Source organism: Rhincodon typus, chromosome 2 (assembly GCF_021869965.1).
Source record: "Rhincodon typus isolate 14 chromosome 2, sRhiTyp1.1, whole genome shotgun sequence".
In the NCBI taxonomy this organism is placed as follows: domain Eukaryota; kingdom Metazoa; phylum Chordata; class Chondrichthyes; order Orectolobiformes; family Rhincodontidae; genus Rhincodon; species Rhincodon typus.
The window spans coordinates 63082425-63095252 of record NC_063333.1 but is presented as its reverse complement, the minus strand read 5'-3'; the positions used below and the strand labels follow the sequence as shown (position 1 = coordinate 63095252).

General features: G+C 40.7%; 1 protein-coding gene across 1 annotated transcript in view; it reads left to right on the top strand.

Annotated features, from left to right (window-relative positions):
• The window catches only part of spata48 (spermatogenesis associated 48), a 36033-nt gene that overhangs the window by 13720 nt on the left and 9485 nt on the right, over positions 1 to 12828 (top strand). The window contains exons 2-4 of the mRNA XM_048610217.1: positions 810 to 907; positions 1049 to 1125; positions 12292 to 12430. Coding sequence (XP_048466174.1) covers positions 810 to 907; positions 1049 to 1125; positions 12292 to 12430 — 314 coding nt within the window. The remainder of the gene's footprint in view (positions 1 to 809; positions 908 to 1048; positions 1126 to 12291; positions 12431 to 12828) is intronic.

The window sequence follows — 12828 nt, the reverse complement described above, 5'->3', positions numbered from 1 at the left end:
TTCTGAAGAAGGGTCTAGGCCCGAAACGTCAGCTTTCCTGCTCCTCTGATGCTGCTTGGCCTGCTGTGTTCATCCAGCTCTACACCTTGTTATCTCAGATTCTCCAGCATCTGCAGTTCCTACTATCAATGAATAAAAAGATTTCACTTTTGTCAATTAATCACTCCTGCCCTTTACCCAATCACATTTTATTTTTAGTTTCTTGACTCCTTTTCTTTACCTTTGTATTGGCTTAAAAGCTGTTTATTTCTTTCTGTTGAGGTTCTGATGAAAAATCATTGGCATGTAATGTTAGTTCTGTCTCTGCAGATGTTGTTGTACTGCTAAGTGTTTCTAGGAGTTGGTGTTTTTATTTTACTCATCCAGTAATGATTCAGTTGAAAAGACTTTAGTAAGAATTTTGCTAAGGGCAGGGAGGGGATGAGGTGAGAAAATAGGAACAGAATATTGTTACTTGCAGTAGCAGTAAATAGTGGATTTGTGAATATTGTGGAATTTAGTTTCAGGATCTGAAATAGGTTATAACAAACTTTTAATCAGGTGGTTCAGTTGATCAGTTAGATTACAGAACATAGTACATTGCATTTGACCTGACAGAGAGTTTAGTTAATGGCTTGATGATCCTTTTTAATTCCATGCTTCCTTAACAGGAAAGTTAATATACTGATTAATGGTTGCGAATCACCATTTTTACAAATTTAATCAGCAAAATGCTTTCAATAGCTTTCATTATCAGTGAACTGAACTGAATGCCATTGTGACACATTAAGTGGAGAATTACTGATTAAGGCAAAATATATTTTTTTAAGGTTGGACAAGTCCAGTTCGAGTGACACCAGCACCACACTCAGTTCCCGGTTCTCTCAAAACTCATAATTTTAACTTCAATGTGGATTCTCCGGGTCAGGTATGACCAGTAAACACAGTGACAGATACTTTCATGCAAACTTTAACCATTTTGTTTGAACATCAATCTATGATTAATTATAGAGTTTTTAATCCCTGTCTTTTGTATTGTAAAATGTGCAGTATCTGTATTATATCACAGACTTCAAATGATGCAGCATCTGAAAGTGCAAGAGATGCAACAGCAAGAAAATATATGTACTCAACCAGCACCCAGAGGTGAGGAACTAACAATCTATGACAATAAATGCTGCCTAATGTCTCTGCCAAATTTGACTATTCATTTTATAAGATTGCCCGACTGTTTAATTTACATTTAGGCTTTTATTCAGGAATATAATGCAGTATTACACCAGATTTAGTTTTAAAAACATAGTTAAAAAACTGATTTTAGTTCCTCTGCAGTTTTCCAGCACTAATTGTATTAATTCAGATTACTGATATGATCATTTCACAGTATATCTCTTGTTTTTTTACACTAATCTTTACAGTCTTCATAGGCTAACTAACATAAAAAGATGGTGTTAGCGTTTCTGTACCTTTACATAAATAATACCAATGTAATAGAGAAGTGTTCAAATCAGTGTAAATGATGGGAGTGTTTTAATATTACAATGCAGCCAAAAACACTTTAGCTTTATATTTTCCACAAGCCTGTATGTTGGATTAAGATTAAAGTACAAAGTTGACAAAGTCCCAGGTTAATACTGTGAGGTTCTGCTGATTGCACTATTGAAGGAAGGCTCTTCAATTTGTGTTGATTTCGTTTATTTTATAAACACTGCTAGGCAGTTTCGTTGTCAAGCTTTTAATTTTAAAAATGTTCTAATTTACCCACTTCATACACCAATGAAAGTGGTAAATGATTCCAAAACAGAGAATGCCAGAGAGACTCAGTGGAGAGAGAAACAGGTAACTTTTTCAGTCCAGTATGACTGTTCTACATATTTCATATGTAATTGAAGGTAAATTATTCATAATACTGTGCGTTCAGAGTTGCTGAACCAAAATCCTAGAATTCCCTACCTAACAACATTTTGAGGTGTACCTACAGCACATAAGCTGCAGCAATTCAAGAAGGCAGATCACCACTGCTTTCTCAAGGGCACCTAAGGAGGAAACTAAATGCTGGGCTAGCCAGTGATGCCCACATCCCATGAATTAATTTAAAAAACCCTCAATAATTTATAATTTATGTAAATGTCTTGGATGAAGGGGCCATGATTATTACCTGAATTTGCTGATAACACAAAGATAGATGGAAAAGTAAGAAATAAGGAGACTGCAAAGGGATATTGAAAGATTAACTGAATGGGCAAAGATCTGACAAATCAAGTGAGATAACAAGGTGTAGAGCTGGATGAACACAGCAGGCCAAGCAGCATCAGAGAAGCAGGAAGGCTGATGTTTCAGGTCTGGACAAATCAAGTGTAACGTGGAAAAATGTGAAATTGCTCATTTGGGCAAAACAAATTGAAAAGTTCTGAGATGCATAGGGAGCTGGATGTTCTACAGCAGAAGGTTGGTATGCATGTATAGCAAGTAATTATGAAAGCTAATAGAATGTTATCATTGAGTGTGAGGGGAAGAGAATGCAAAATTAGAGATGTTACGTTTCAGTTATATAGGGGATTGGTGAAACTATATCTGGTATGGTCTCCCAATTAAATGAAGCATGTAAATGCTTTGGAGGCAACTCAGAGAAAGTTTACCAGACCAATGCCTGGAATGGATGGGTTGTTTTGCAAGTAAAGGTTGGACAGGCTAGGTTTGTATGCACTGGAGTTTGAAGAGTGGGTGATGACTTGATTGATTCAAATAAGAGGCTGAATGCTTTGACAGGGTTCATGTGAAAAGGTTGTTTCCTTTCGTAGGCGAATCTAGAACTAGAAGTCACTGTTTAAAAATAAGTCAGAAATGAGGAGCTTTCTTTTCTCACAGAGGGTTGTGAGCTTTGGGAACTGCCTTCACCAAAAGGTGGTGAAAGCATAGTCCTTGAATGTTTTTAAGGCAGAGGCAAATAGATTTTTAATATGAAAATGGGTAGGTGAGAGTAAGGAGTAATCAGATCAGAATGACGGAGCATACTTGAGAGGCTAAATGGTCCATTCCCATTCCTGCGCCTAATTTGCATATTGGTAAGTTGATGAGATGTCAAATAAATTTTGGAAATCCAAGTACCCTACACATATAGGTTTCCTTTTAATCAACCTTCTTTCTTCCTTAAGTAACTCCAAAGACTTGTCAAATATGATTACCTTTTCACAGAACCATGTTGACTCTGCCTGACTGTATTAAGATTTTCTAAATGTCTTGCTATTACTTCATTAATAATGGTTCTAACATTTTTCCCAATGACATGTGTTAGGCTAATTGGCTTATGGTTCCTTGCTTTTGTTCATTCTCCTTTCTTGAATAGACATGGAATATTTGTGAATTTTCAATCCGTTGGAACCTTTTCAGAATCTAGGGAATTCTGGATCATAATAACCAATGCATCCACTAGCTCTACAGCTACAGCCATTTCCTTTATAACAAGACTTCTTTTAAGATGCAGGCTATCAGATCCTGGATACATGTCAGCCATTAGCTCAGATAATACATGTATTTTTTCAGTATAAAGATTCAATATACAAGTACAGAGAGATACGTGATATTATAGGTCAATTGACTTTCTTCTGTTATTCTACCATTTCTGCCAGAGCAAAACCATTTTACAATTTGGAGCTCTGGTACATTCCTTGAAACCTATCAATGAATTCCTGGTCTGAGCTGCCACTTCAAAATACTACTGAAGCAAGTGTTGCATTGCTGGAGAGGCAGTTGTTTTGGATAAGACACGACAACGATAATCGTACCTTTAACATAATAAGGCTTCCCAAGATACCTTTATATTGTTATCGAAAGTATTTTGACACAGCATTTAGTGCCTGTCTCTGGTTGCCCTTGAGAATGACTTCTTGAACACTGCAGTTCACATGCTGTAGGTACACTCACAATGCCATTAGGGAGAGAATTCCAGGATTTAGATCCAGCGACACTGAAGGAACGGCAATATATTTCCATCGGAATGGTGAGTGGCTTGGAGGGAAACTTGCAGGTGGTGGTATTTTCATGTGTCTGCTGCCCTTGTCCTTCGAGATGGAAGTGATTCGGGGTTTGGAAGCTTCTGGCATGGATCCCTCTGGCACATTACTTTTTATACCTTGCCAAAGAGAAAGTGACCCATTTAGGTTGACTCATTGTTTCCTATTAGCTGGCCAGACATCCGTCCATGTCAGTATATTACCTCATGGCACAAACTTTTATTTTCTACGATAACTTTGATGATGCATTTGATCAAACGTCTTCTGGAAATTTAAGTACCATGCATCCAGTGGTCCGCTTTATTCACTGCACAGGCTATTTCTTCAAAGAATTCCAATAAATTGGGCAAATGTATTTCCCTTTCTCAAAGTCATGTTGATTCTGCCTGATTACCTTGATTTATTTTCCTAAGAGCCCTCCTATAATATCTTAATAATAACTTTCGACATTTCCCTGTGACAAATGTCAAGCCAGCTAGCCTGTAATTTCCTGCTTTTGGAATAAAGGAGTTAAATTCACTATTTTAAAATCTAATGAAGTCTTTCTTGAGTCTAGGGAAGTTTGTAAAAGTAAAGTTATTGGACCAAATATCTCATTAGCCACTCCTTTTAAAACCCTAGAATGAAGTCCAGCAAGACCCTGGGACTTGTCAACTTGTTACTCCAACCATTTGTGCAGCACCATTTCCCTGATGGTAGTAATTTTCCTGTGTTCTTCTCTTCTTTCCATTTACCCATATACAAATATTTTTAAAATGTTGTTTAAATCACTGAAATGAAGGTAGATACAAAATAGAGACAACAAGGTGCAGGGCTGGATGAACACAGCAGGCCAAGCAGCATCATAGGAGCAGAGAGGCTTGTTGTCTCGGATTCTCCAGCATCTGCAGTTCCTACTATCGTAGATACAAAATACTTGTTTAGTTCATTTGCTATCTCCTTATTTTCCCTCGTTAATCAACCAAACGCACTTGATATAGGACCATTGTTCACTTAGTAAATTCTTGTCTTTTTAAAAGTATTTCATAAAATCTCTTACTATCTGGTTTAATTTTTCTAGCTCACTTTCACTCATCCTCTAATTTTTTTCTTCATATTGGTCATTCAGTCATTCTTTCCTGTTTTCTTATTCCGTCTATGACATGCTGTCCATCTTTGCCCATTGACGTGCTTTTTCTTTAAGTTTAGCAATATCTTTAACTGTTTTAGTTAGCTATGGGTCATGGGTCTTCCCCATGGATTTGCTCTTTCTTGGTTAAATCTATTTATTCAGTATATTCTGAGATATCCCCTTAATAGTCTGTCACTGTATCTCTGTGACCTATCCTTTAACCTAATTTGCCAGTTCATTTTAGCTAGCTCTGCTTTCATGCCCTCATGATTTCCCGTATAGCTGTTTAAAATTCTAGCCTAAGACTCACACAGGCTGAATGTAAAATGCAGTCATATACTGATCGCTGCTACTTAGGGGCACCTTCACAATAACGTCTTTAATTAATCTTATCACATTGCACAATACCAGGCCTTGCGTAGACTACTCTCTGATTGCCTCCAGAATGTTTTATTTGAAGCAACTATCCTGAAAACATTCTACTAATTCCTCATCTAGGCTACCTTTGTTCACCAGTTATTGACAGCCTAAATGTAGATTAAAAAACCTCATGATTTTTCCCGTATCTTTGTGACAAGCACCCATTATTTATTCTTTGATACTCCATTCGACCTCATGGCAGCTGCAAGGAGGCCTGTAGACCACTACCACAAATAATTTGCCTTTATTATTTCTCATCTTTATCCTAACTGCTTCCATTTTTCCTGGTTGCTTAAACTTAGACCATCCTCTCTATTCACTAATTAACATATCATCCCTCTACTTCTTTCCTAGCTTCCTGAATGTCCTATACTCCTCAATGTTCCTGCAGCCATGTCACCGTGATGGCTAACTAATCAGATTTGCACAATCAGTTCATTGCACTATTTTGAATGCTGTGCGCTTTCAGATGCAGAGCCTTCAGGGTTGTCCTTTATATTGTTTTTGTACAGTTAGTCAAGTCTGCGATATCAGTCCTGAGACTTGGACACAGTCAGTTGACCACTTGAGTTTGTCATGGTCAAAATCCTCTTCAGAGAGGGAGTGAGGATCCGAATGTTGGACAGTTTACCACCTGTTTTAGATTTTTCTGCTCTATGGAGGCTGTTTTCTCCTGGAATGAGAGAAAGGGAGGAATTGAGAGAGACGATAGTGGTTGGCACAGCTGTTAGTGCTGGTGCTAGTGGGGCAAGGAGGTGAGATGTCCTGAGCGAGTGAGTAGACAGTGCAGAGAACATGCAGGTTGTGGGTAGGTGTGTTGGGATGGTTGAGAAGCTTGAATCAGGGCAATAAAAACAAAGTAATGTTGTAGTGTAAGAGGTTACAATATTTTCTTCCCATTTTCTGTTTCTCTCTTCAACAACAATTTATATTTATACAACACTTTTAAATGAAAAAATATCCCACAATGCTTCGCAGGAACATTGAAAAACAAAACAGGAACTTAGTGACAAAGGTGTTTCAGGATCTGGGGACCAAAAGCTGGTCAAAGAGGTTAGTTATAAAAATTAACTTAAGGAGGAAAGTGAAATAGAGTAGAGGAGGCACAGCAAGAGAATTCCAGAGCTAGAACCTAGAGAACTGAAGGCATGGCCACCAATTTTGGAACGATTAGTACTGGGAATGTATAAGTGGACAGAAGTACAGCAGCACAAATGTCTTAGAGGGTTGTTAGGTTGGAAGAGATAAGGAGAGGCAAGGCCATGGCGGGATTTGGAAACAAGGGTAAAAATTTTAAGATCAAGACATTTGTTAAGTGAGAGCCAATGCACACTCTGGGAGAGGACCCTGATCCAAGTTTCTCATTGCCATAAAACATACCCCCAAATGTTGTTGGACAATGCCAAAGGGCCATTATGTATGGCTGCAGTTTATTGCCCTTCTTGCTGCCAATAAACCTATTTGTCCCTGTATACAGCCTCTCTCTGTCACTATCAGGACATTTATTGTCTGCACTTTTCCTTTTTCATAACATTGCAGGCTTCACCAAACCTTTATATCTCAACTGCTTTCCCCAGTATTCAACGTCAAACTGTAGAGCACAGAGTTGGGTAGACCCCATTTTATTTTCACAGCTGAAGAAAACAGGAAATGTTATGTTAAACCTGTATCCATGCCTCAAAGTAACTGTTCATATTAATCGAAGAATTGAAAATGGAAGATACTGATTAAAGATGACTGACAAAATGAGCAACAGCGATATGAGAACAAAACTTCCTTAAACAATGAAATTGTTTAGAATCTGGAATGCATTGCTTGAGAATGCAGTGGGCACTAATTTAATTGCGAGTTTCTAAAGTGAATTGGATAATTATCTGAAGAATCATTGACTTGAAGTAAATTGCTCTGACAGAGAACCAGTACAGGCATGCTGTGCTGATTAATCTGAAAGGTCTCCTTGTGTGCAATAACCAACCTATGATTTATGAGAGTTCCTGAGAAAGCTGAAAATATTAAAAATTCATTGGTTCTTTACTTGACGAATGGAATGTCTGGTGTAAATAAAAAACAGTGATGGTTGTAAAACCGGTTAGATAATCCATACTCGTTTACTCTGTGCTAGTTTTACTTTGTGCGTTTCCTCAGTTTCACTTGCTTTGTATCCAAGCAACTTCTTATTGTTTATTAAGATTGTGCATATAACATTTTGAGTTATTTCAACCAATTAAAACGTTCTGCAGCTAAATGTATTCTTTCATATGGCAGCGATCATAATCCATAGGCCCAGGCTACTGCCATTGGCCATGGGGTCAGTTCCGACTTTGGTAGATGGTGGGAATTTGAATTCAATTATTAAATCTGGAATAGAGAATGAGACTCAGCAGTGGCAACTATTAAACTATCACCAATTCTTGTAAAAACCCATCTAATGCCATTAAAGGAAGGAAGTCTGCTGTCAATACCAAATCTGGCTAATAGACCCACAGCAGTCTTAACTGCCCTCTCTGGTCAATCCATTGAAGTGAATTATTCAGTTTCAAGAGTAATTAGACATGCAGAACAAATATTAGCCTTGCCAGCAATGCCCATATCCCATTTTAGAAAGAGGTAAAGCATAAAAAAAAATGCACTTTCTGTTTCCAAACACCTAACTAGTTCCTAATCACCTTCTATATTGAACTCAGTGAAGCATTTATTAACATGATGTGGAGGTGCTGGTGTTGGACTGGAGTGGACAAGGTCAGAAATTACACAACAGCAGGTTATAGGCCAATGGGTTAATTTAAAACACAAGCTTTCAGAGCCTCGCTCCTTCTTCAGGTGTTAGTGAGAGAGGTAGTATCAGACACTGAATTTATAAGTAAAAGATCAAAGGGTCACACCACTGATGAGGATGTACTAAACAAACCTAAGATGCTGTTAAATCTTTAATCAGTTAGAAAGTTTTAATTGATTAATATGTATGTGTAAATCACTGAATTCCTTTCAAGTCACTGTCCTGAGAGAACTAAAGGTTTTAAGGTTTTATCAATGTAAAGAAGAGGTGACATTTTAGGTCAGACAATGCATGTTAGGTGTGAGGCCTTGTTTAGAATCTGTTTGTGTTTTGGTTTGGAGTCAGACTGGTTCTATTTCTAAAGTAGGAATTTATAAAACGCCACACTGACTGACTGCCTATAAATTTGTGCTTTTTGAACAAAACAGAATGTATCTGCAAATACAAATTCACCGCATGGATATGTGTGTGTGTGGGTGTGAGTGTGTGTGTGGGTATATGTGTGGGATAGAGAGAGAGTGCATATATCTGTGTATGTGTGTAGGAGAGAGAGAATGAGTGTGTGTGTGTGAGTGAGGGGACAATAGAGAGGGAGTGAGTGAATGTGTGTGTGGGAGTGAGGGGGGAGAGAGAGAGAGAGTGAGTGTGTCTGTGTGTTTGAGGGGGAGAGAGATTGAGTGTGTGCATATTTGTGAGGGGGTGAGAGTGTGTATGTGTGTGTGTATGTTTGTGTGAGTGAGTGTGTGTGTGTGAGAGTATATAGTGTGGTGGGGTCACATGTAATGCGTCACAAACCCAAGACCCCCGTTGAGGCCGTCCTCATGGGTACAGAACTAGGCTATCAGCCTCTGCTCAGCGACTGTGCGTTGTTGTGTATCCCAAAGTCTGCCTTGGAGGATGTTTACCCAAAGATCCGAGGCTGAAGTGTTCCCCCACTGGGAGGGAACATCCCTGTCTGACGATTGTTGCTCGGTGTCTATTCATACATTGTCATAGCGTCTGCATGGTTTTGCCAATTCACCATGCCCCAGGGCATCCTTGCAGTGTGAGATAGACAGCGTTGGCCCAGTCACATGAGTATCTGCCATGCACGTGGTGGGTGGTGTTCCCATGTGTGATGGTAGTGTCGATGTTGAAGATCTGACATGTCGAAGATCTGACATGTCTTGCAGAGGTTGCCATGACAGGGTTGTATAGTGTTGTGGTTGATGTTGTCCTGAAGGCTGGTAGTTTGCTGCAAACAATGGTCTGTTTAAGGTTTGGCGGTTGTTTGAAGGCAAGAAGTGAAGGTGTGGGGAAGATCTTGGTGAGATGCTCATCTTCATCGATAGGTTGCGAAGAACATGGTGTAGTTTTCCGCTCCCGGGAAGTACTGGGCAACAAGGGTACTCTATCAGACGTATCCCGTGTCTGTCTTCGAAGCACGTCATTATGGTTTTTCGCTGTGGTATGTTGGAACTGGCAATCGATGAGTTGAACATCGTATCCTGTTCCTATGAGGGCGTCCTTCAAAACCTTCAGGTGTCCATCTCGTTCTTCCTCATTCGGACAGATCCTGTGTGTGCATAGGGCTTGACCGTAGGTGATGGCTGTTTTACTATGTTTAGGGTGGAAGTTAGAGAAATGCAGCATCGTGAGGTTATCCATAGGCTTGCGGTAGAGTGAGGTACTGAGGTGTCTGTCCCATATGGAGATGCGTGTGTCTGAGAATGAGACTGATTCTAAAGAGTAGTCAATGGTAAGCCTGATAGTGGGATGAAACTTGTTGATATAACTACGTAGTTGTTTCAGTGATTCCTTGTCATGAGTCCAAAGGAAGAAAATGTCATCAATGAATCTGATGTATAGCATTGGTCGGAGATTCTGTGCAGCAAAGAAGTCGTGTTCAAACCTGTGCATGAAACTGTTGCCATATTGAGCAGCAAATCTCATCCCCATGGCTGTTCCATGTGTCTGATTGAAAAACCGGTTGTCGAAGGTGAAGACGTTGTGGTCAAGGATGAAGTGGAAGAGTTGTAGGATGAGTCTGGAAATTGGCAGTTGGTGGTTATTGAGTACTGAGGCTCTTGCAGCGACGCCTTCATCGTGGGTGATGCTGGTGTAGAGTGCCGAAACATCCATTGTGAGGAGGAACATTCCTGGTTAGACTGGCCCATGGGTGCTGAGTTTCTGTAAGAAATCTGTAGTGCTGCGACAGAAGCTGGGGGTTCCCTGTACAGTGGGTTTCAAGATGGCCTCGACATAGCCAGAGAGATTCTCACACAGGGTCCCATTGCCTGATACTTTGGGACGTCCAGGTGTGTTGGCTTTGTGTATCTTCAGAAGGCAGTAGAAGTCCCTTATACGAGAAGTACGCAGGATGAGAGTGCGTAGGGTACTCTGACGGACTGGATCAAAAGTCTTGATCAGTCTGTTGAGTTGACAGGTGTGTTCTTTGGTCGGATCAGCAGGTAACTGTCTGTAGTGTTCCTGGTTGTTCAGTTGTCGGTACGCTTTCTTGCAGTAGTCCATTCTATTCTGTATGACGATGGCTCCTCCTTTGTCTGCTGGTTTGATGACAATGTTGTGATTGGTCTTGAGAGCCTGGATGGTGTTGCGTTGTGCCTGGGCGGCGTTTTGCGCTACCTTGTGATTGCGGCTGATGAATCTGACATTCATGTATTCCCTGATGCCTTGAGCAGACCTGTCAAGCCCAGGGCAATGGCTGTCCGGAGGGGTCCAATTCGACCCTTTCTTTGTCCACTCCCCATTGGATCTCTCTGTGGACCGATCTAGTTCATTGGTTTTCTCTTTGGGCTCGCGTCTGACATCTTGGAAGAATTTCCAGAGTCACATTCGTCTGATTAATTCCTCTGTGTTGGATGTGAGACCAGTGGGGCCCATTTTGGTGGTGGGGCAGAAATTGAGTCCTTGGCGGAGAACTTTGATCTCATCCGTTTGAAGCATGTGGTCAGATAAGTTGACGATCGATTTTCTTGTGGTACCCATGAGGATGGCCTCAACCGGGATCTTGGGTTCATGTTGCACTACACGTGACCCTACCCACTATACACTGTCTCGCGCGCACACACACACACAAACACGCACACACTCTCACACAGATCCTCCCTCATACACACACTGTCTCTCCAGCACATACACACACACTTTCTCTCTCCCCCCCACTCTCAAACACACACACACGCACTCACTTTGTCTCTCTCCCCCTCACACACACTTACTCTCTCTGTCTCCCACCTCACTCTCTCTCACACACATACACATATACTCACTCACTCTTTCTCTATCCCCACCTTATTCAATGCACACACACGTGCGTGCGCGCACGCGCTTTCTTTCTCCCTAACACACACGCGTGCGCACTCACACACTCACACACACATGCACACACACACACACGTGAATCTGTGGAGTGAATTTGTGTTTATAGATACATTCTATTTTGTTTAAAAAGCACACAATTTACGGACAGTCAGTCAATGTGGTGTTTTATAAATTCCTACTTTAGAAATAAAATCAATCTGACTCCAAACCAAAACACAAACGGATTCTAAACAAGGCCTCACACCTAACATACATTGTCTGACCTAAGATGTCACCTCTTCTTTACACTAATAAAGCCTTTAGTTCTTTCAGGGCCGAAACGTCAGCCTTCCTGCTCCTCTGATGCTGCTTGGCCTGCTGTGTTCATCTAGCTCTACACCTTGTTATAACAGCATCTTATGTTTGTTTAATACATCCTCATGAGTGGTGTGACCCTTTGATCTTTTACTTATAAATTCTGTATGATACCACCTCCCTCACTAATACCTGAAGAAGGAGCAAAGCTCCGAAAGCTTGTGTTTTCAAATAAGTCTGTTGGACTATAACCTGTTGTCGTGTGATTTCTGACATTTGTTAACAGTTATTGGTTTCTCACTGATGGTTTATATCTGTTCATTTCTATCAGATTTTAATGCAGACTGTTATATGTATTTCTCCTCAATGCACAGGAGTTATGAGGATGTCAATTGGGACTGTAAGTTGGGGCCCAAAATCAAACCAGAAGATGCGACACAGGACAAAATAGCTGACCCCCTATCACGACATGCTACATTGAAACGATATGATCCAAGCCCTCATATGTGGCAGGTAAGTAATAACATTTTCTCTTCTTTTGATGTGTTAAGGAACGCATGCCCCAAAACATTACAGATAATGATGCCCCTCTGGCTTCATCCTCCCATCCATTTTTCCCAATCAATCACTCACACTGACACCCCCTTACTCACACTCGCTTATACTGACGGCCGCCCTCACTCACTGACCCCCCCCATCACACTGACCCCCTCACTCTCACTGACACCCCACTCCTCACTCAGACAGATCCTCAAAACCCACACTGGCCCCCCCATCACTCACACTGACTCACTCACACTAACCCCCCCATCACTCACAGCTCCCTCCCCATTACTCAAACTGAACCCCCATCACTCACACTGACCCTCCCATCACTCACACTGACCCTCCTATCACTCAGACTGACCCAC